The sequence below is a fragment of the Prionailurus viverrinus genome, chromosome D4 (genome assembly GCF_022837055.1).
Source record: "Prionailurus viverrinus isolate Anna chromosome D4, UM_Priviv_1.0, whole genome shotgun sequence".
NCBI classification, from domain to species: domain Eukaryota; kingdom Metazoa; phylum Chordata; class Mammalia; order Carnivora; family Felidae; genus Prionailurus; species Prionailurus viverrinus.
Genome location: NC_062573.1, coordinates 20,819,310 through 20,843,471, shown reverse-complemented (window position 1 = coordinate 20,843,471; position 24,162 = coordinate 20,819,310). Strand labels below are relative to the sequence as shown.

General features: G+C 38.4%; 1 protein-coding gene and 1 long non-coding RNA gene across 5 annotated transcripts in view; one reads left to right on the top strand and one right to left on the bottom strand.

Moving 5' to 3' along the window:
- The window catches only part of FKTN (fukutin), an 85,974-nt gene that overhangs the window by 16,866 nt on the left and 44,946 nt on the right, over nt 1–24,162 (top strand). For all 3 annotated transcript variants that reach the window (XR_007146451.1, XR_007146450.1, XM_047830991.1), the window contains exons 3-6: nt 7,145–7,204; nt 12,998–13,201; nt 19,807–20,084; nt 20,738–20,870. Coding sequence is in view for 1 of the 3 variants with exons in the window: in XM_047830991.1 (XP_047686947.1) it covers nt 7,145–7,204; nt 12,998–13,201; nt 19,807–20,084; nt 20,738–20,870 (675 nt within the window). In the remaining 2 variants the exon portion in view is untranslated. The remainder of the gene's footprint in view (nt 1–7,144; nt 7,205–12,997; nt 13,202–19,806; nt 20,085–20,737; nt 20,871–24,162) is intronic.
- Nucleotides 15,196–24,162, bottom strand: part of LOC125150722 (uncharacterized) — a 41,242-nt gene continuing 32,275 nt past the window's right edge. For both annotated transcript variants that reach the window (XR_007146452.1, XR_007146453.1), the window contains exon 5: nt 15,196–15,353. This is a non-coding gene — a long non-coding RNA (uncharacterized LOC125150722). The remainder of the gene's footprint in view (nt 15,354–24,162) is intronic.

Below are 24,162 nucleotides of genomic sequence, written 5' to 3'. Positions count from 1 at the left end.
CACTTTGCAGGAATACAGAGATAAATGGAACACAGGTCCTACTCTCAAGGAACTCATAATTTGGTAGAAGTGGCAACAGCATTAATTCTTAAGTTTGGGGCCTAGATAATCCTGAGTTTGACTCCTTATTTGGTTGTTTGTCTTAACAGCAAGTCACTTAACTTCTTTAAGCCTCAGTTTCTTTAAATGGGGCTACTGGCAGCTTTACTGGTTGAGATAATGTATGTAACGCATCTCAGTGTTTGATATATGGTAGGTGCTCAGCAGATGGTAGCTATGAATAGTGCACACATTCTAGTCCTTTCAAGGTTTACGTTGCTGCCTGATAAATAAAATTGGATTTAATTATTACAGGTTTCTCATTGATCATTTTTTTCATAAATGAGTTATCTGGAGCCCAGATATGTTAAGCTTCTTGCTGAAGATTGCCAAATTCAGGTCCCAAAACTTGTGTCCTCACTCATTGAGCTAGTCGCACATGTAAATACAAGTATGTTCAAACAAAATACCGTAACATTGATAAGATACGAGATAGATAAGATGGCTCATTTTGAATCACAATAGAAAATTATAAAGTATTGCTGCCTCAGTGGAAGGAAGACAAAGCCCATGAACTGTGTTTGTATAAAGCACTGGGTGAGCCAAACCTTAATAATGTCCTTGACTTAGAACTATAAGCAGCACTCAGTGCCTGCAGTATTCGGCTACTCTTACTACCTAGAAAGCCCCTTACAGGGTTCTGTGCTAGGATATCTTACTTTGCCTTGTATGTACTTTTTTGCCCCTTATGACTATATTTATGTGTACACACATGCACACACACACTCGGCACTGAATGGGGAAGGAGTCAAAACAGAAAAGACAAGAAGCCTCCAAGTGGCACTGGCACAGAGGAGGAGGAGGGACAAAGGAAGGTTTATCCCTACTCTGGCTCTCACCAGCAACCTCCTAATAGGAGGTGAACCTGAAGTTGGAAGAACAGGAAGTGCTTACTCTTTTAAAGGAAAGTGTCAAAAGACAGTCATTTCTCTTTAAAAAAGCCTCTTCCCTATACTCTCTGCCCACTGCCAAAAGCCTGATCCCCTGAGCTGGCTGTCCTTAAGGCTGGGGCAGGACAAGATGGTGGGGAGTGGCCTAAGACCAAAGATCTGAAGTACCCAGGCCCAGAAGGGCTTATACGAAGTGGCTGCCGGGCTCAGGGGGTGATCCCCTCTGTGGTCCAACTGGTCCTGCCCGCGGGCAAACTTAGCCAGCTTGTTGAGCTCCTGGAACTGTCTGTCTATGGCTGAGCAGTGAGCTGCAAAGTGTGTTTGGTTAGAAGGTCAGGAGGGAGTTGGAAGGGGAGTTTGGATTTCAAGTGTGGCAATAGTTATTCACAGTGAACAATTTCATATGCCATTATTAGAAATGGAAATTAATCTTGCAGCCATTTAGATCATGGCAACAAAGGTTTTTGAAATTTTTGAGTTGGTCAGTTGCTTGCTAAAATCATCTAAGAATCATGATTTTTAAAAACTCTCCTTTTGGGCGCCTGGGTGGCGCAGTCGGTTAAGCGTCCGACTTCAGCCAGGTCACGATCTCGCGGTCCGTGAGTTCGAGCCCCGCATCAGGCTCTGGGCTGATGGCTCAGAGCCTGGAGCCTGTTTCCGATTCTGTGTCTCCCTCTCTCTCTGCCCCTCCCCCGTTCATGCTCTGTCTCTCTCTGTCCCAAAAATAAATAAAAAACGTTGAAAAAAAAATTAAAAAAAAAAAACTCTCCTTTGACTACTGGCTAGTTCCCTTATATTATGAATGATAATGTGCGGATCATTGCTGGAAGAAGAATATTCTATCTGATAATCTGATCTAGTGTGTAAACTTTGGTAAATGCTATTGTTCCCCTCTTCCGATCCTTTCCCCCACATCCCCTGCCCCCATGACCACCATTGTTCAGGAGAATATGAAAGAATTCTTCCATTAGAATTGAGGGATATTTTTTTTTTTAATTTTTTTTTTCAACATTTATTTATTTTTTGGGACAGAGAGAGACAGAGCATGAACGGGGGAGGGGCAGAGAGAGAGGGAGACACAGAATCGGAAACAGGCTCCAGGCTCCGAGCAATCAGCCCAGAGCCTGACGCGGGGCTCGAACTCACGGACCACGAGATCGTGACCTGGCTGAAGTCGGAGGCTTAACCGACTGCGCCACCCAGGCGCCCCAAGAATTGAGGGATATTTAAAAAATACTTCTATGTATCCCCAGACTTTACACTCTATAGGTTTTCTGGCCAAGCAGTTTGGCTAATTAATAAGCAAAGTTTTCCCACTGTGTCAGAGCATATTTATGAGTCCTATGCACTAAGAACTTCAGTGACTTGGGAAAAAGTTAGAGAGCAGTGCATCTACTATAAGGAAAGGCACTGAGATGCAAAAGGGGAATCTGCCTGGAGTGTTGGTGAATTTACCATGGTTAGTGTTTCTGATCCTTAGGATTACAAATTTATAAACAATTGAAAAAGATCAATTATTGAAAACTCAAACAGTTTTTGTAAGTATTACTGTTTGATTCTCTGTAGGCATGATTAATGATCATGCTGGATTAAGAATTCTGTTTTTGGGGGCACCTGGGTGGCTCAGTTAGGTGTCCAACTTCGGCTCAGGTCATGGTCTCATGTTTCGTGATTTTGAGCCCCACATCGGGCTCCATGCTGACAGTGCAGAGCCTGCTTGGGATTCTCTCTCTCCGTCTCTCTCTGCCCCTCTCCCACTCACTCTTTCTGTCACTCTCAAAATGAATAAACTTAAAAAAAAATAAAGAATTGTTCTTTGGTTTCTGTAAGAAATGGATTGTTGGATATTCTTTCAAAAAATGAAAGGATTTTTCCTTAAATCTTCACCTCCTATATCCTAAATACTTTCTTTTTAATGACATATCCCTTATTTTAACTCATTTATCAGTGGCGTTCAATAGCCACAAGACTTTTTCTACCCCATCTTTTTGGCATCTGATTCCATCTTTCCATTTATTTATTCATTTCATTTACATTTTTACTAAATCGTACAGGAATAGCTTTAGCTTTTAAAAAGAAAAACCGCTTGATTTGATATAGCATTTCTTTTAGAACATTTGGTCATCTATTTGTCAAGTGTTTGTCGAGTACTTACTATGTGCCCAAGTACAGTACTAGGCTATGAGATGAAATGATGGGTCAAGTGTAATCCTTGCTGTCTAGAAAGTCAGAAACTGGGGAAATTTGGGGTTGAAGAGAAGTTAAGAAACATATAAAGAGACATATAAGCAAATGACAATATGTTACTTCTTTAAAGCACATCTCATAAACCTTGTTCTGCCTGCTTTACTAGTTATAGTTTAAGAACTCTTCTTTAGTCTCTAGCTTTTGTAATCCTCTCTGTACAGCTGTCCCAGTTATTTTTTTTAAATATCTGATCAAGTTATTCTCTGCATAGCATACCTATGAAGTAAGATCCAGATTTCTTACCATGGTATGGTAGATAGTCTCTGTTTGCCCTTCCAGATCTTGTCTTTAATAGTCTGCGTCTCAGGGAGCTGACCTCAATGGACTGCATTAGGTGAGCTCTCTTCCCTTTTCTAGTTGGAGGTCAGCCAAGGGGAAACATCTGGAGATTGAAGACCTGGAGGAAAGAGAGGTCATGTTATTTATTCTTTGGGTTCTCTATTTGTAGGATCATTGCTTGATAGGGACTACATTCCTCCTTTACAGCTATGGTTGTAGCCACTGGTTGCCAGTAACTGTACCTCACCAGAGGTAGATTAACCATTAAGATAAATGAAATTTATTTGTTTTTTTTTTTAATGTTTTCTTTATTTTTGAGAGAGAGAGTGAGTGTGCACATGAGAGGAGGGTGAGGGGCAGAGAGAGAGGGGGAGAGAGAATCCTGAGCACGGAGCCTGATGCAGGGCTTGATTTCATGAAGGGTGAGATAGATCATGACCTGAGCTGAAATCAAGAGTCGGATGCTTAACTGACTGAGCCACCCAGGTGCCCCAGATAGATGAGATTTAAACCACAGGGCCCCTCACTTCCAAAGGCCCTTGAAGGAGGCTTAGGACTATGTTATAAAGCTATATATTTTGGTAAAGTTTGCAAAATATATTTTTGCATTCTGTTTATTAAAAAGGACCACCAAAATTGTATAATTGTCAGCCCCTATAAAACTGTATCCTCCTATGTCCTTATCCTTGACCCTTCAAGCTTAGGTAAGTGCAGAGTTTGTAGGGAATGAAAATCTGCTGAATAACCCACTTAGGAAGGTTATGATTGAATATTTAATGAATGAAATAATATTTTGAGTTGGTTTTATAAAATGAGTGTAAATCCTCCAGGTATAGAAAGATGGGAAGGCCATTATAATAGAGAAAACAGGAGTGCCTGGGTTGCTCAGTTGGTTAAGCGTCTGACCCTTGATTTTGGCTCAGGTCATGATCTCACAGTTTCATGAATTAGAGCCCTACATCGGGCTCTGCACTGATCCTGCAGAGCCTGCTTGGGACTTCCTCCCTCCCTCTCTCTTGCTCTCTCTCTGTCTACCCCTCCCCTACTTGTGCTCTCTCTCAAAATAAATAAACCTTAAAAATTATTTAAAAAATAGAGGAAAGAGCATATTTGAAAAGAATGAGCTCTGTGGATATCTAGAAGAGGAGCATACTACCTAGAGACCAAAGGAAGCACGAAAGTCCCAAGTCCCAAGGCAGGAACATGTCTGGAAGTTTTAAGAACAGCAAAAAGATCAATGTGGCTATAGAGGAGTGAGAGAGGGGAAGAATAGTAAGTAAAGTCAGAGAGTTTATATTGTTTAGGGCCTTGTAAACCATAAGGACTTTTGCTTTTGTTCTGAGTGAGATTGTGAACCATCGGAAAGTTTGAGCTGATATGTGACATGATCTGATTTTTTTAAAAAGGTAGTAGAATGGATGCTCTGTTGAGAATAGATTGTAGTGTCAAGGGCTAAAACAAACTAGGTAGAAGTCTATTCTAATAATTTATACAGGATGGTGATGGCTTGGACAAGGGAACTAGTGGTAGAAAGTAGAGCTACCAGATTTTGTTCATGGGCTAGATGTGGGGTATAAGAGACATAAAAGAGTCAGGGATAACATTAGTATTTGGGGCCTAGATAATTGGAAAGGGGAAGTTGCTGTTTACTGAGATGAGAAGCAAGCTTGAGGGATGGTTAGAGATCTGGAGCTTTTTCCAGACATGTTAAGTTTCAGATGACTATTTGACATCCAAATGAAGAAGGTGAAGTAGATAGTTGAATCTATGTTTGGAGTTCAAAGGACTGGTGTGGTTGAGAATATAAATTGAGAGTGGTAAGCATACAGATGGTATTTAAAGCCATTAGAATAGATGAGGTACCAAGAAAGTGACCTAGAGTAAAAAGGGAGAAAAAAGAGAGTAAAAAGAGGGAGAAAAGTCTCATGATCTGAGTTTTGGGGGTCCCTCATACATCAGGGAGGTGGAAGAACTAGCAAAGAACAAGAAGGAGCAGCCAGAGAGAAATAGGAAAACCAGAAGTATGGGATTCAGAGAGCCATGCAACTAAAGTGTTTGAGACACAAGTGGTCAACAATTCTTGATAGATCAAATAAGGAGTAAAAATAATTGACCATTGGATTTAGCAACATGGAGGTCATTGGTGATCTCGATGAATAGTTGGCAGAGTGAATTTAAGCTCAAGAGCTTATAAGAGGAGAGGAATCGGATGCAATAAGAACAGACAGCCCATTAGGGGTTTTGCTTAAGGGGGGAAAATTGTTAGTTGGGAAAATTGTTAATTGTTAGTTAGGGGGGAAAATTGTTAGTTGCATACAGTGGGTATGCAAGAGAGTTATTGCTTGTTTGTTTTAAGATAGAAATAATATCGTGTTTGTATACTGATGGGAATGATCCAGCAGAGAAAACAAACAGCTCAGAAATTTAGTCTAATTAACTCATGGAGGGCTATGAGTAACAAGGGCTATGTTATAGAGTTTGCAGTCTCTTTTCAAGGATGAAGTTTACAGAGCTGTCTCTTTGTAGTTTGTTCTCAAATATCTCTTGCTATTAAAATGTTATTGTCTAAGTTGCAGAGCTTATGAGGAGAGACCACTTCTGGCTTTACCTTGATTACTCAGTATCTCTCTTCCTCTTTTCTGTTCTCCTTCCCTCCATTTAGCAAACCACAATTAAGTATTTAGTCATTACCAACCACTGTGCTAGGCACTGGCAATATAAAGAAGGATTGGACTTGGTCCCTGCCCTTGAGTTTGCAGTTTAGTGGGGAGATGAGTCTCCTTTTAATTTTTTTGAGTGTGATGAGTTTTGTTTTTTGTTTTGTTTTGTTTTGTTTTTTGAGAGAGAGTGTGTGTGTTGCGGGGGTGGGGAGGGGTAGAGAGAGAGGGAGACAGAGAATCCCAAGTGGTCTCTGTGCTGACAGCATCGAGCCCGATGCAGGGCTCAAACTCTCGCACCATGAGATCATGACCTGAGCTGAAGTTGGACACTCAACCCACTGAGCCCCCGGTGCCGCAAGTCTCCTTTTTAGAAACTTGGGGCATATTTCATTTGTTGGGTAAGGCTATTCTTCTTGTTCTTTAGTATCCTCCCATCTGTCTTCTATGTAAAGAACACATTCAAGGCATAAGAAACTTCTTTGGATCTTCTTTGAGCTCGAAACATTCTTCCCATTGTCTCTAGACCATCAGACATTCTTTTTTCCTGTTACTTTCAAAGTATTTGGGGGCTTATCAGATGAAAACTGATAATGCTTTCTTCCTTCTGATTCTCTAGACCTGACTTTTTTTTTTAATTGGAGTATAGTTCACACACAATGTTACATTCTTTTCAGATATACAACATAGTGATTCAACAGTTATGCTGTGGTTACCACAAGTGTAGCTACCACCTCTCATACAACAGTATTACAATACCATTGACTGTATTCTCTATGTATATTTTATCCCCATGGCTTACCCATTCCATAGCTAGGAGCCTATATCTCCCACTCCCTTTAACTCATCTTGCCCATCCCCCTCACTCTCTCCCCTCTGGCAACCACCAGTTTGTTCCCTGTATGCCAAGTAAAATACGACAGAGAAAGATAGCTTTGAATTTATTAAAATGTTTTTTTGTTATCTTCTTAGAATGGAGCTGGTGTATCAAAATCTAAGGGAAACCGAATTGGATTTGATAGCACACAGTGGGTATGTAAGATAAGTATGAAATTCCTCATTTACAATGTTCTTTTAGTTCATTTGTGTATGTACTCAGTAAGGATTTGTTGAATGATGACAATGATAATAACTACCTTGGTGGACAGTAGGAGTAGGTGTTGGAGGGGAAGAGGTAGGCCCTGTGTCAAGTACTTTACATGCAGTATCTCATGTAGTCCTTATGGAAACTCCATGAAGTCAGTACATATTGTTATCCTCAGTTCACTTAGAGGGTTTAAGGTTAGTTGGCTAATAAGTGGCTGGCTGAGTGCAGATTCTAACTGTTTGCCTTCAAAATCCTCACTGAACTATGGTGCATCCCCAAATGAAAAAATATATGAATCAGAATTGAACTATGAATAAGGGAAGACAATGATTAGGAATTAAAATCTATTCAACATGTTTCCTTTTCTTTTTTTTTTTAATATGAAATTTATTGTCAAATTGGTTTCCATACAGTACCCAGTGCTCATCCCAACAGGTGCCCTCCTCAATGCCCATCACCCACTTTCCCCTCCCTCCCACCCCCCATCAATCTTCAGTTTATTCTCACTTTTTAAGAGTCTCTTATGGTTTGGCTTCCTCCCTCTTTAACTTTTTTTTTCCTTCCCCTCCCCCATGGTCTTAAGTTTCTCAGGATCCACATGAGAGTGAAAACATATGATATCTGTCTTTCTCTGTATGACTTACTTTACTTAGCATAACACTCTCCAGTCCCATCCACATTGCTCTAAAAGGCCATATTTCATTCTTTCTCATTGCCAAGTAGTATTCCATTGTGTATATAAACCACAATTTCTTTATCCATTCATCAGTTGATGGACATTTAGGCTTTTTCCATAATTTGGCTATTGTTGAAAGAGCTGCTGTAAACATTGGGGTACAAGTGCCCTTATGCATCAGCCCTCCTGTATCCCTTGGGTAAATTCCTGGCAGTGCTATTGCTGGGTCATAGGGTAGTTGTATTTTTAATTTTTTGAGGAACCTGCACACTGTTTTCCAGAGTGGCTGCACCAGTTTGCATTCCCACCAACAGTGCAAGAGGGTTCCCATTTCTCCACATCCTTTACAGCATCTATAGTCTCCTGATTTGTTCATTTTAGCCACTCTGACTGGCATGAGGTGATATCTCCATGTGGTTTTGATTTGTATTTCCCTGATGAAGAGTGACGTTGAGCATCTTTTCATGTGTGTGTTGGCCATCCGGATGTCTTCTTTGGAGAATTGTCTATTCATGTTTAACATGTTTTCTCTTGAAGATAAGGAAAACTAGCAATATGTACAGTATGTCCCTGTTTGGGTTTATAAATTTCAGAGCCAAACATTTACAAAATATGTTTTCTTACCTTTTTGTTAACCAAATTTAGAATGAAAAACAATGTTAGGTTACTTGTTACTAATAAAAAATTACATTTATCCTATTAGTATACATTTTGGATATGACCAGTTATTTCTTGTGGATGCACTTCAGTCTTTGGTTTCTCCTTTTTTTTTCTTTAGAAGTATGCATTTCTCTTCTTGCCACATTTTAAGTTTATTTATTTATTTTTGAGAGAGAAAGAGAGAGTGTGGGGCATGGGGCCAGAGAGAAGAGACAGAGAATCCCAAGCAGACTCTGCGTCATCAGCACAGAGCCTGATGTGGGGCTCAAACCCACAAACTATGACATCATGACCTGAGCCGAAGTCAAGAGTCAGACGCTTAACCAACTAAGCCACCCAGGCTCAGCACCCTTCGTCTTTGGCTTCTCTTTAACCAGAGACATGAAGCTTCAGATTGGAAGTGGGTTTTCAAAATTATGAAGCAGCAATAAAGGTGATAATTTTAGGTCATTGCTGGCACCAGTTGGCTTTGAACTACTGTGTAACAGGTAAGTCTGGGATATCCTATACCAGGCTCCTCAACTGTGAAGTATTAGGGTGAACTTTTAATTTATATAAAATAGCAGATGTTTTGCTCTATGAACTTACGGTAGTCTGAAGGCAATGGAAAGACCCAACTTTTTCATTCAGGGAAGGATCCTTGAGGTGGGAGAAAAGAATGGATTTTTTTTTTTAAAGGGTTTACTTTCAGGGTGCCTGGGTGGCTCAGTTGGTTAAGTGTCTGACTCTTGATTTTGGCTCAGGTCATGGTCTCATGATTGTGTGATCGAGCCTCCATGTCAGGCTCAGCAGTGGGGATTCTCTCTCTCCCTCACTCTCTGCTCCTTCCCCATTCACACTCTCTTTCTGTCTCTCAAAATAAATAAATGAACTTAAAAAAAAATAAATGGGTTTACTTTCAAGATCAGTGAGCAAAAATTAAAGAGCAGCTCACTACATCCAATGGGTTGTCTGTTAATTACATTGCATGGTACTAAGAATCACTCTTAGACATTTGCAGCATCACGTTAAAGGGGAGAAATAATAAAATACTTTCGTTCTAGTATTTTAGAAGGAAGGTATAATGCCCTGATTTCGAATCCGAGAGACCACCAAGGAGCAGGGAGGAATCCTCCCTGCAATTGGCGCGCAAGTTGGGCAGGCAGAAGATGGGGTTTACATTCTTTGGCGGTTAGGGGTTCGCATTCCTGTATGAGCCGGTTTCCAGTAAGGGTGTGCTCACCGGCTTGACTAGGGTGGGGGTTATACTTGAGATGGTGGGTGTAGCACAAAATGGAGTTAGTCTTGCTCTGCTTGTCCAGGGGTAGGGGATTTTTGTTAAATTCCTTGGGTCCCACAGAAGGAAAGGCAAAATCTGATCAATAATGTGATACCGAGCCCTGACAAAATTTTAGAATGAGTTATTAAACAGATGCCTTGAGAGCACTTAGGAAATGAAATGATGATTATAAGGAGCTAGCCTTTCACTAAGAACGGGTCCCATCAAGCCCTTCTAGATGAACAGGCTATTAGAGTGTCAGTGTACCCTGTTTTCAACAAGACATTTTTCTTTCTTGTAAACAAAATGAATTACTGAGGGCCAGATGATAATAGTCATGTTGATTTAAAATTAATTGGCTTTAGAGTCAGTTGGACATCTGTTTCCAGGGATTACATTGATAACAATCTGGAAGGCATATTTAGAAGGTGAATTACAGAATTTCTCCTAGACCCTGCCCTAATCTATATTTACATCAATAATTATAATGAAGCCATTAACGTGTTCATCATGTTTGCATTTAACACTAAGCTGAATGAGATTTATTCAACAAACATTTAATAAGCACCTTATGTATGCCAGTGTCGGTCATTTCATCGTCTTTCTTCCAGAATCATTTCTTTTATTCTCCTGGTATAAAGCACAGAAAGCAACAACCATTAAAGAAAAATAAATTGATAAGTTAACATATCAAAATTTAAGACTTCTACTCCTCAAAAGACACATTAAGAAAATGAATAGAAATGCCACAGAGTAGGAAATATTTGCAAAACATGTATCTGACACAAGATGGGTATCAAGAATTAATGAAGAACTCCTAAACTCAAAAACAGATACTTTTGTTCATACTCTTTATCAAATTGAGAAAGTATCCTAGTCCTAGTTCACTGACAGGTTTTTTTTTTTTTGTTTTTTTTTTTTTTTTTTTTAAATTTTTTTTTTTTTTTTAAGTTTTTTATTCATTTTTGAGACAGGGAGAAACAGAGCATGAACGGGGGAGGGTCAGAGAGAGGGAGACACAGAATCTGAAACAGGCTCCAGGGTCTGAGCTGTCAGCACAGGGCCCGACGCGGGGCTCGAACTCACGGACCGCGAGATCATGACCTGAGCCCAAGTCGGCCGCTTAACCGACTGAGCCACCCAGGCGCCCCTCACTGACAGGTTTTAATCACTGATTAAAATAGGTATTGAATTTTGTTAAATACTTTTTCTGTATGGAAATTCTCATAGGGTTTTCCCCCTTTGTTGTGTTGATGTAGTAAATTTCATTGATTGATTTTCAAATGCTAAACTGACCTTTCATTTCTGGGATAAACTCTACTTGGTCAGGATATTTACTCTTTTTTTTTTTTTTGGCCTTTTTTTAATAAAACTACTGGAATTGATTTTGTAGTATGTTGTTAAGTATAATTGCATCTATGTTCATGTGGGATGGTGGTCTGTAATTTTTTTTGTAATGTTTTTGTCAGGTTTTGTTATCAGGATTACACTGGCCTCATACAATGAGTTAGGAAGGATTCCTCCCTGCTTAGTTTTCTGAAAGAGTTTTTGTAGAATTGGTATTATTCCTTAAATCTTTGAGAGAATTCACCTGTGAACCATCTGAGTCTGGAGTTTTTACTTCTTGGTGCTATTGTTTGATGGCAGTGTAAATAAATACATAAATAAATAAATAAATAAATAAATAAATAAAATATATACGAATATATAACAAATATATGTCAATACGTAACAAATATATATAAAAATTCAATTTTGTTCAAAGGTATGGGCAATTCAGATTTCCTGTTTCATCTTGTGGTAATTTGTTAATTGTGTTTTTAAAGACATTTGTTAATTTCATCTAAGTTATTGAATCTTCTGGCATAAAGTTGTTTTTCTAACTAGCTTTTTACTTATAGATGTTTCTCCCACTAAGAGATAATAAACTCTAGAGCAAAGATTATTGTAGTCTTGGTATTTGCATACTCTGCCTTAAAAACAAATGGTAAGAGACTTATTCCTAGCTTTATCTCATTTTTTTCCTATCCTTAAAAGTCTTAATATCCTTATTTATTTATTATCTTATTTATGTTTTTACATATTTCTTCAGATTTGGGGAATAAGAGTTTACCCTTAATTCTATGAGGCACCTTTCTGATGGGCATACATCCCTTTGAAATCCTTGTTACTTCCATTAAAGTATGCTTTTAAGCAATGCTGTTATTCTATCGATCTTTGGTGCCCTTGGTGCTACTTACTCTTGAATGTGATTATTGTGTTTCCCTTGTAATTTTGAAATTTGTTTTTTCAGTAGGGGACTCTACTCATTGCCCAAAAGAATTCTATTTTAAAATATTACAATATTGGGGCACCTGGGTGGCTCAGTTGGTTAAGCGTCCGACTTTGGCTCAGGTCATGATCTCATGATTTGTGAGTTCAAGCCCCGCTTTGGGCTCTGTGCTGACAGCTCAGAGCCTAGAGCCTGCTTTGGATTCTGTGTCTCATTCTCTCTCTGCCCCTCCCTACTTGTGCCTCTCTCTGTCTCTCAAAAATAAATAAATGTAAATTAAAAAAATTTTTTTAAATAAAATATTATTAGAAAATCAAACTATATATGGGAATAGTCAAGCAGGCAAGATATTTTAGTTTGAATCTTTTGCTTATAAGCATTATTAAACAGTAACAAATATGAAGAAAAATGGTACATACGATTGATTTTGAATTTGAGAAGGTTGACATGACTGATTTTTAAAATCTGACGGATCTGGTATTTCCTCTTCCACTTTGGCTCAAGAAGTTGTAGCTAATACCAAGGGAATAATTTGTAAGCCCAAAGTTTCCATCTCAGATAGACTTCCTCTAATGAAGATTTTGTTATTCTTTTGATGTACAGTTACTTAGTAGCTGTTGCATGTATTTTTATTAGAGAGTATTTTACCTTGCATTATACATATTTGTTCATGTTCCTCAGTCAATTGTGTATACCTTAAGAGCAGGGACCATGTATTATTTATTTGCTTATTTGTTGAATACAGTAATAAGCATGGTATCTATTGAGTAAACCTTCTATATATTCTTATAAAATTAATGAATAAAAATTTAATAAGGTAAATTGTTGTATTGGTTGAGAAGAATAAAGGGGATTCTTTTCTTCTCAAACAGCGTGCAGTTAAAAAATTTGTTATGCTAACATCCAGCCAAAATGTACCAGTGTTCCTTATCGATCCTTTGATTCTGGAATTGATTAATAAAGACTTTGAACAAGTCAAAAATATTTCTCATGGCTCCACTTCAGAATGCAAGTTTTTCTGTGTTCCAAGAGACTTTACTGCATTTGCACTGCGGTATCACCTATGGAAGAATGAGGTAAGATGATTTGCTTTCAGATAACAGACTGTGTCTTTTACAAAATAGTATGGGATTAAACCAGTTAAAATGTAAAACATTTCAAAAAAATCTTTAAAACTTTTCATAAATTGTATTGGGAGTATTTTCAGCTATAAGTAACAGGAGACAATAATGTCCTAAGCAAATAGGGGGCTTATTTTTCTTGTGTAACAAGACTTTGAAAGATTGGTGCTGTTGACATTAGTTCAGCTGCCCATCATGTCAGGGCTGGCATTATTGAAGTTCTTTCTTCATTTTTCTCATCATTGCAAGACAGCTGTCCTGGTTCTGAGGCATCATATCCATGTTCAAGGCAGTAAGATGAGAGGAAAGGATGATGATGCAATGTGTCCTTTGAAGCAAAAATTTTCTCAGAAGCATCTGGTAAACAGCTTCCAGCTCATTGTTCAGAACTAGACTCATATGTCTTCTTGTTGTGAAGGAGGCTAAAAAGAGCTATTTAGCACTTCCATCAGTGTAGGCAGGCAAGTAGAAAGGGATTTGGTGAAGAACTTTCAGTATCTGCTAAATAAGGTATACATGAAGGCGATATCACTAGTCTTCAGCACTGTCCTTTCCTCTTTGTAAGTGTGCAGTATGGTTTGATACTCAAATGGAGTGTGCTTCTTAAGCGTATCCAAAAAATTCAAGCGTCTGTTTTCATCCTGCTTAGTGGTTACAAGGCAAAAGTCAACCAAACATGCCAAAAATCTGCTTCCTTCTTTATCTGCAATACCTCTAACCACCCAAGTTCACTATTTTTCATTCTGAGGAATTATCCAAGTAAGAGTAAGAAAATTAGCACCAGATTAAATGAACTTAACTAGCTAGTCAGCCACCCATGGTAAGTGTGCACTAACTCTGCCGTGGGATCTGTTTACTCGCCTTCAACCCGGATAGGTAGGCTTATGTCCCAGGACGATGGTGGGAAAGCAGTGTAAGCTGCACGGTCTCTTGATTGCCCTGGGCTTTCCCACAGGGCCGCCGAGACTGAGCTCCGACTTTTTTCTGACCTGTGGTTCTTTCCAGGCAATGATGCCAGTGATGAGACAGATGAAGTGTCCACATAAGTACCTGATTTTTGCTGGCATGGTTTTTTTTTTCTTTCTTCCCAGTTTTATAGTTTGAAAATACTTAAACTTATGGAAAAGTTAGGATGTGGTATTTTCAATTTAATATTTATTTTTAATTAGACTACTGTGTTAAAAGTCAGATGGTGATGCAGAACTCATAAGGAAGAAGAGCAGTGTGCTCTTCTCTCTTCACCCCTTACTTCCCCTTGTAGAGTCGACCACTTTCACCTCTTTCTACCTGCTTTATCTTCTCATTTACAGATGAAATTTTCTGCTTCTGCTTTTTAAAATATTTCCTACTTACGTTATGAATAACAAGAACTTAACTGATCATCTCTTCTGCCTCCATTTACACGCACATACACACTCTCTTCTCCCATCATCATTAATCACATTTTGTAGTTAAATTAGTAGTCAGTGTTGACCTTTTGAGTGTATAATCACCTGGATGCTACCTAGTTTAATCTCGTCATATTCCTTATACAACTTTCTTCTCCTGTTTTGTTGGCTGGTTTTCTGTGTATCAATAACCTGTGTATAAACTCTGTAACAGAAACATAAAACTATGTTTTATAATCCAACACATCAGGTAATCTCTCAGTTCCATTTCTTTTCCCTTAGAGACATCCCTTCCAGAGCTTTTGCTCATTTTGCCTTACTGCAGACTGATGTGCTGCGCATATATTGTTCCGTAAACCCCTTCACAACATTTTAGGAATTCCTTTCTGAGAACGGATGAATGGGAGGCTGAAACCTTGCATATCTGAAAATGTTTCTTTTTTACTTGCACGTTTGATTTCTAATTTGACTTATACAGCAGTTAGCTTCTGCTGTGTAACCAATCACACACTAAAGTTACTGGCTTAAACAACAATCATTTGTGTCGTTTCATGATTCTGTGACAGTGATTTGGGTAGCATTTAGCTGGGCAGCTCTTCTGGTCTCAGCTAAGCTCAACTTCCAGTCAGCTCGGCAGCTCTGCTTCTTCAGGACGGCTGGCCGGCAGATGGGGCAGTGGAGTCCCTGGACCGCGTGTCTCTTTCATCATCCAGGCTAGTCTGAGAAAGCAAAAGCATGAAAGGTTTCTAGATATTGTTAAAATATTAAGATTTCTTATCCATGAACATAAATATACCTCCTTTAATTCAAGTGTCCTTTGATGAGCTTTGTTAGAATATCGTAATTTTTCTTACAGATTTTGCACATTAAAAAAATTTTTTTTTAATGTTTATTTGTTTTTGAGAGAGAGACAGAGACAGAGGCTGAGTGGGTAGGGGCAGAGAGAGAGGGAGATACAGAATCTGAAGCAGGTTCCAGGCTCTGAGCTGTCAGCACAGAGCCTGGCCCGGGGCTCAAACTCACGAACTGGGAGATCATGACCTAAGTCGAAGTCAGATGCTTAACTGACTGAGCCATCCAGGCGCCCCGGATTTTGCACATTTCTGATAAGATTTACTCCTTGCTATCTCATGTTTTGTGTGGGGTGGGGACGGCATGTGGGTAATGTGGATATTTTTCCTCTTCCTTTTCCAATTCATTACTATAGGTAGATGGAAATGCTGCATCCTGTTTCCCAGCTACTGTTCTGAACTCTGCACTCTACAGATAAAGTCCAAAGTCTCTTCCTCCCATTCTCCCTTTCTCACCCCCTTTCCCACCTTCTCTTTCCTTTTCTCTCTTTGAATGCGATTGGTTGTATTTTCTGCATAAAAAGGCAATTTAGTCTCTTCCTTTGTAACCCTTACACCTAATTTCTTTTTCTTGTATTATTGATTTAGGTAGTTATTGATTTAGATAGGAACCTCTCCAGGAGAGTATTGAATAAAAGTGTTCTTTCTTTCTGAAAGAATTTTTTATTTCTTGGCTGTTGGACCTCTAGAATTGACTCTCTCATTTTCTTATCTTTGCTGTATGATTTTTCATCTTTTTCTAACTGTTCTACTTTTAAACAAAATCTTTAACAATGCCATTGATTTTTATCATATTCTTGCTCAAAATTTTTATATTTTTAAAAAAGTTTTGTGTATTCTTGTTTCTTATAATAGCGTTCTTGTTTCTTGGGTGCAGTTTTGTCTTTTTCGCTCTGTAGATTGTCATGTTTTTTGTTTTCTATTTAGTTTTTTTGCCCCCTGCTACATTTTGTTTTTCTAAATCCCTTGTGGGTGTTTATTTTTTGTTATGGTTATTTGTTTTATTTGGTTTTCGTGACACAGGCTTTCTGCAAGGTTAATTGCTCTTTGTTCAGTTCCAACTGAAAACCAGTTGGAAGCTTTTTGTTGTGGCTGTGTTTCATAAACTGGTGACTTTCAGCATAAGGTTGGTAAGGCTATGCCAACCTTCTCACTGACTGATTCCTAAACGTCAGTATTTGTTAGCCATTCCTACTGGACTAGGAATCGACATAGAAAAAGACTACAAAGCTTATAAACCTTTTCTACAAAGAGTATTTTATAGTGTTCCTTTATTTTCCCCAAATGAGGTTTATAGAAATTATACCCTGCCTATATACATAATCCCCTAAATCAATATGATGTCTTAACTATAATATAAATTAGAAATAAAAGGAAAATGTGTATTTCAGCATATAACTGCTCAGTCATGACTACACTGGAAAACATAATGAAGTAATTCAGATGGTTGCACTTTTTGGTTAGATCATTGAATGCGAGTAGCTTCAAATATACAGTCATATTATGAATGATATTGTTAGTAATGTGGTTTTTTAAAATAGTGAGCAAGTTTCCAACAACAAAAAAGTAAAATTTTCTCCCCTTTAACATGGCTATTGTATTCCTGGGAAGTAGAGGTCTCAGATGATTACGAATAAGGTTTTCACTACGGGACTCTCTGATAGAACATTTGAAATTACTCAGGACACAAGGCAGATTTTCATATTTTGGATTTTAGGGTGTCTAGTATTCTTGGCCTATGCCTCTAAATGCCAGTTGTGTCTTCCTCAATCATTATGGTAGTCAAAAATATGCCCACAATTTTTTTAAATGACTCTTAGATACAGTAACACTGGCTTTGAGGACCAGTACTTTAGAAGAAAGGAAATAAGCTACAATTGGCAACACTAATATGACCACAGTCAGTGGAAGAAGCAGAAGGTCAGCAGTACTCAGAATAAGCACACAGGTTCACGTTTGTCCTTTTATACATATGACATCACATAGAGCCTTCCCAAACCCTAAACCTCCCTCAACCTTCTCCCTGTCCTCCCTAAACCTTCTCCCAAAGGTTAGATCTAGAACACTAGATCTAATTATTGTAGACATAAGTTGCATGTAATTATTCCTTATTATTACCATGACAATAAAGTGAACAAACGACTGCCAAAGGCAACTGGAAGTAGATTTGTGCAGTACAGCCTTGACCTAGGCCTTTGCTCTGTTTGATCAGAGCAACTACTTTGTTCTGACTTTTCTCTCACGATTATAAGATAAGCCGTTTCAGAGTTCCTCCTATTTTGTCTGTCAGTCTTTCTTCCCACAACCCAGGGTCTGATTCCCCTTCAAGGTCTGGCTGGCCTTTTAAATTTTTCCTGGATTTACCAACTTATCATGCATTTCTTTCATCCTGCACCGTGGATTCCGTCTCTGAATTGGCTACTCTCACTCTCAGCCAGTACTTTCCACCTCTTAGCAGACCAAATGAGAAAAGGAAAAAGAGGAGTGCCATAGTTGATCAATCTAATATAGGGAGAATTAAGGTGAAATTGCATTAACGAGGGTAAGTTGCATTAGATGCTATTAAAAAACATCCCTAAAATCTCATTGATTTAGTACAAGAAAGGAGTAATTGTCTTTACCTAAGTACAGTGTGGATATTCTTGGTCAGAGATATTTCTGGATGACTTTTCTCTAGAGATTTAGGGATATAGGCTGTTTCATTTGTGTAAACGGTTTTTCCACCTTGGAGTTCTTTGCTTCCCTAGATGCAGACGTAAGAGGGAACGCATGAAAGATTTTATGAAGATTGTAAAGCCAGGCCTGGAACTGGCTATAGGATATTTCCTATATTTATATTCCTAAATATAGGATTTATATTTATTTATATTGCTAAATATAGGATTCCTATATCCTATATTTCCTATAGGATATTTCCTAGTCAAATTCCTTTGACTAGGGCACAGTTTAGTTCTTTATCCATAAAGGAGAGGACAGTTGTCATTGCTGTTAGCATTCTCTACCGAATTAACACTTCCTTTCATATAAGAGTATAAACACTAGTAACAACAAATATCTATTGAGCACCTGCTGGGCACTAGTCACTCTGTTGATTCCTATGGTTGAGGAACTTGCAGTTTATTGATGGAGTTTAAACAATTAAAAAGCAGTATAATCAATACTACGATAGGGGTCTATGTCTGCTATAAGAGCATGGGTGAGGATACAGCTAATCCAGATAACGTTCAACAGTAGTAAGTGATGTGAATAAAGTACTCTTGAAGAATGTTTCTGAATGCTGTGGCTTTTAAGACAAACTTATAGACACAGCTCCTTAATTTAATAATGTTGAAATCTGATATTACCACCTAGAAGTTTGTTTTCCTTAACTGTAGACTAGGTATAATAATATCTTCCTTGATGACCTCAAGTAGATTCTGGGGGCATCAGATGAGATAATGAATGCGAATGAGCTTCATACACATTATATAAATAGAGACTAGAGAGGTAGTATTAAGAATGGAAAGAACCTTGGATTTGGTTGCATAAGACCTAAGTACTGGCAGTGGCTCTGCCTGTTACTGTTTTTTTTTTTTAAGGCTTCTATGAGTCTGTTTTTTAATCTATCATATCTATGCTACTTATTTTACATGATAGATGTCATGTAAATGCAATAATGTTTATTAAAGTTCCTTGGAAATTACAAAGCCTACTATTAAAATCTCAGGTGTTCTCAATAATTTATGCTGCTTAATCATCCATAGCACTGGTTGTTGATTTTAGGACTAAAAATCTACCATATAGATTAATTTTACTACATGAGATTTATACTATAACTAATGATATTGGAAAATGCCTTCGTCTGTTTTCTGATGGTTTGCATCGTGATGGACTTCTATTATAGTAGCAGTTTAAGGCGTTGGGATACAAAGTATGAGAAGAAAGTACCACCCTTTTGAAGCACATTTGAAGGTAGAAATTAATAGAAGTTAAATTGAAAATTACAAGTTTTATTTTAAGTGCTATCCTTACATTAACATTTGCCTTATAGATGCTAACCACAGAACACTAAAATGAGCATTCTCTCCAAGGAAGAAACTGATATGCATGTTCATAAAGGGTGTCTTTGAACATGTGTGCTGAGCTACGTAGTTTCCCTTTTTGATATTCTCCTTATGCTCCCACCACCACCTTCCCCGCTTGCCACCCTTAGTTTGAAATCTTTGGGCAAAGAGGAGATTAGCAAAATATGTGTATGGCTTGACTCAATGTAAGAATCCATTTAGTTTTGCTACCAGTGTTTGGTTTTAAATATTTAAGCTTGATGTTTCTTTGGTTTTAGGAGGGCTGGTTTCGGACGGCTGAAAATATGGGCTTTCAGTGCCTAAAGGTTGAGAGCAAAGACCCCCGGCTGGATGGAATAGACTCACTTTCTGGAACCGAAATTCCCCTGCACTACATCTGCAGATTGGCTAATCATGCCATCCACTTGGTGGTCTTTCATGAGAGGAGTGGCAACTACCTCTGGCACGGCCATTTACGACTCAAAGGACGCGTGGACCGGAAATTTGTTCCTTTTCGAAAGTTACAGTTTGGCCGTTATCCTGGAGCTTTTGACAGGTAAATTCAGGATGTAAAGGGGAGTTCTGAAACCTGTATTGTCCAGTCATGAATTCTTACTCTTTTCCTACATTTTGTAATTAAATCTAACATGTAATTCACACAAATCAGTTTTGAAATGTAAATACCCAACAGCAAGAAACTCATGCACATGCGTGCTAGGAAATACGCATACGAAATACTAGAAACATTGTTTTTAATGCCCCCAGACTTTGTGTGTTCATACCGTGAAGTATTGTAGAGCAGGGACATGAATGGATTAGTGCTCTGTGTAGCAACATAGATGAATCCCACAATGTTGAGTGACAGAAGCAATGCGTAAAATAATGCAACTCTTGATTGTATTCATAAAATGTGCAAACACAGGAGAAAGTATGTTCATGGATATATGCTTACATAGTAAAAATTGTCAAAAGGTACAAACTTCCAGTTAGAAGATAAGTAAGTTCTGGGGATGTAATGGACATTGTGGTGACTATAGCTAACAGTGCTGCATTGTATATTTGACAGGTGCTGAGAGAGTAGATCTTAAAAAGTGGTAACTGAGGAAAATATGCTTGACGTTTAGCTTTTTTGCTTATGTCGTGTGTTTTGAAGAGGCTGCCAGCTTTCTGGGTTAAGTCCTAATGAGAAATCCTCACTTTTGTTTTCAGGCCAGAGTTACAACAAATTACTGTTGATGGACTCGAAGTTCTCATCCCGAAAGATCCAGTGCACTTTCTAGAAGAAATACCACACTCTCGGTTTATTGAGTGTAGGTATAAGGAAGCTCGAGCATTTTTTCAGGTTAGAAGTAATCAAATATTGTACTTTTTAAATTAAAAGAGGTGTGTTTATTTTTAATGTTTCCAGGGAGGGGTAGGAAATGAAGGGACCTATAGAAAATAGGTAAGAAAACATCTTTTTTGATTCATTGTTTTTCTTCTAGATTGCTTTATTTGAATTTTTTTTTTTAAAGGAGAGTAAACATTAACCTTAAGAAACGATTTCTCTCCTAGTTGAATGGTGTGATGTTTATGGAGACCTTGTTTTATTGGGGTAGGCTCTGGTAGGTTTAGCACTGGCCTCTGCTTTCAGTTAGGATACCCCATAAACACTATCAAAGGTGGCGCATTCTTAAAGCCCCCCCCCCGTAGGACGAAGCCACTGTAGAAGATGGACCATGTAGATTTGGGAAAGGTTTCACGGAAAATGCAGTTTTTCTCAGAGGGCTGGCAATGCATATGAATGTTCTGTGTTTATGAGGGTTTTGAAGGTAAATGCTATGCAGAGACCAGTGCTTTTTGAACTTTACTTTATTCTGCTGCTCTCGCTTTCAATTCAATAAACACTTATTGAAAGCCGTTTTCCCAGGAACTCTGCTGACCCTGGGGATGTAAAGATGATTTTGAGAGGCATGAAGTTTCAGCTCTGAGAGATGACTTAAAACAGAAATACAGTGAAACCAGTCAGAATTTATGGTGGGGTTTTGGTACCCCGATCCTTCCACTTGCCCTTTATTTTCTGGGGTTCCCTTCTAAGAAAGGTGTAGACACATGGACAGGAGTAGAATGAGGAGACGAAGTACCAGCTGTATAACCGCTGGCTAAGTGCCCCGCATCTGCAAATGCAAGATTTTTCTGGTAGGCGGTGCTGGTCCCTGGGACCAAGGCCTGACAGCCTTCCTGGTGGGTCTTCCCAGCCCAGTCTCCTTAGATCTGTAATTGTGTGCTGTGAAACATACCCAGTCAGCCTCATGGATGACAAGCTGGAAAACTATGTGGACGAATCTACTGTAGTCGACAAGTGCTGAGCATCATACCCCTACCACGAAGGAAGTAACAGGAAGCAGAGGAGATGCAGTCTGCTGCCTGAGCTTGACCACTCGCTCTTCTTGCCTTAAGGGAGTTTGCTCTGGTTGCCACCTCTGTCAGAGCACTTCCCACAGTGAATTGCGAGTGTATGTCTTGTCCCCCTACTAGATTATGTGAACTTATTGATGGCAGGCTTGTTGTTCACTTCTGTAGCCCCAGTATCTAGAGCAGCATCTGGCACAAAGAAAAGATCCTATAATTTGGAAAAATGTTTGGAGAATAAGGTGCTCATCTGAATCAAATGAATTTTCTAAGGACACTTATTAGGACTTGTCCATTCCCTAGCAAGCATTTGCCCAGGCTGATTTTGTCGATCTTTGTGAGAAGGCAATGTAAAATGTAAAATGCTTCAAAATATTGGTACATCATTAGGATGGCATCAGGTTTTTTAATTGCGTGTTTTCATTCTTGCTTTTGAAATTTTCAGCACAAGCCCTCAATCAGCTTTTGAGTAAAGAATATGGATGGCAGATGCTCAGAAGGCTTATCAGCTTATCATATATAGCCTCGTAGTTTTGGTGTTTAAAGCATCATCACATAGCAAGACTACCATCCCGTCGGAGGTTTATATTTATAGTAAAATCAGGTGGAACTTTGTATTCATTCTTAATTACATTACCCTTCACTTGCAACAAGATATACTTGTGATTTCGAATCTGCTTTTCTCTTTTGTTATTGTATTGGTATTGCTGATTTAGGGTGCCTAATTAAGTTGATAACTCTTTTATTCTTATTCTCTTAAATGTTTCATTCTTCATTATTTCTTACTATTAGAACCAAGGTCCCGTTTTCAAATTAAAGTGGACATATATAACTTTGAACACTTGATGGCGCCAAACAATCTTAAATACAATGCCTGGTGTAAAGTAAGCAGTGAACTAATCTCACAGAACTCATAAAACAACCTTCTAACTTTCTATTTTTAATTTTTTTTTTTCTGGAAACATACTTAAACTTTCAGAAAAGTGGTAAATAAATACAAATAAATATTTTTCCTGAACCATTTGGGAGTAAGTTGTCGACCATATACCCCACAACCCCGAATAATTTAGTATTTTCCCCAAACAAAAACATTGTCCTACATTGTCTTAATACAGAAATAAGGATGTTAGATCACCATTTTAATCCCCATTCAAGTTTTGCTAATTGCCCCAGAAATAGCTTTTGTGATAAAAGAATTCAGTTCAGAATAAATTATAATAAAAGGATTCAGAATCACATGTTGTATTTAATTTTTTCATCTCTTCAGTCTCCTTCAGTCTGAAATGGTTTGATAGTCCTTTTTAAAGTTTTATGATTGATGCTTTTGAAGATTACAGGCAGATGTTTTGTAAATTGTCCCTCATCTAGAGGTTTGTCTGTTTCTCCTCATGTTAGATTCAGGTTATACACCTGTAGTAGGAACACCACAAGTGATTCTGTGCTCTTCTCATTACATCCTATCAGGTGCTGTGTGGTTGTGATTTGTCCCATTACTGCTATGTTACATTGATCACTTGATTAAAGTGCTGTCTGCTAGCTTCAACCCTGTGAAGTTTCTGTTTTTCCCTTTGTCATTAATAGAAATTTGGCATGAAGGTACTTTAAAACTATGAAAATATTGTCAGTGTCATCATCAATCTTTTTTTTCAATTTTATTTTAGAGAGAGAGCGTGCAAGTGGGGAAGAGGGAAAGAGGTAGAGAGACAGAATCTTAAGCGGGCTCCATGCTTAGCGTGGAGACCAAGGCAGGGCCCTGATCGTATGACACTGGGATCATGACCTGAGCCAAAATCAAGAGTCAAACGCTCAACTGACTTAACCACCCAGGTGCCCCTCATCATCAATCTTTTAATTTATTTGTCTATATCAGTATGAACTCATGGTTTCCTATTTTATTTACTGCATTGTATTCACTACATTCATTATTTTCATTATCTTCAAATTGATTCATATTTGGCCAGTGGGAACCCCTTCATGATGACTTCTGTCATTTTGACATGTCTTCATCAGTTTTTGAGCACTTGTTTGCTCTTTGCCACAGGTGCTCTAGGTTCATCTTGTAATTTCCCTGTCACACACATGGAATCAGCCATTTCTTTAAGTCCTGGTTCCTTTTAGAAGTGAAGGTTTGGGGGTACCTGGGTGGCTCAGTTGATTAAGTGTCCATCTCTTAATCTCAGCCCAGGCCATGATCTCAGCATTCATGTGATCAAACCCCACGTAGGGCTCTGCACTGACAGTGC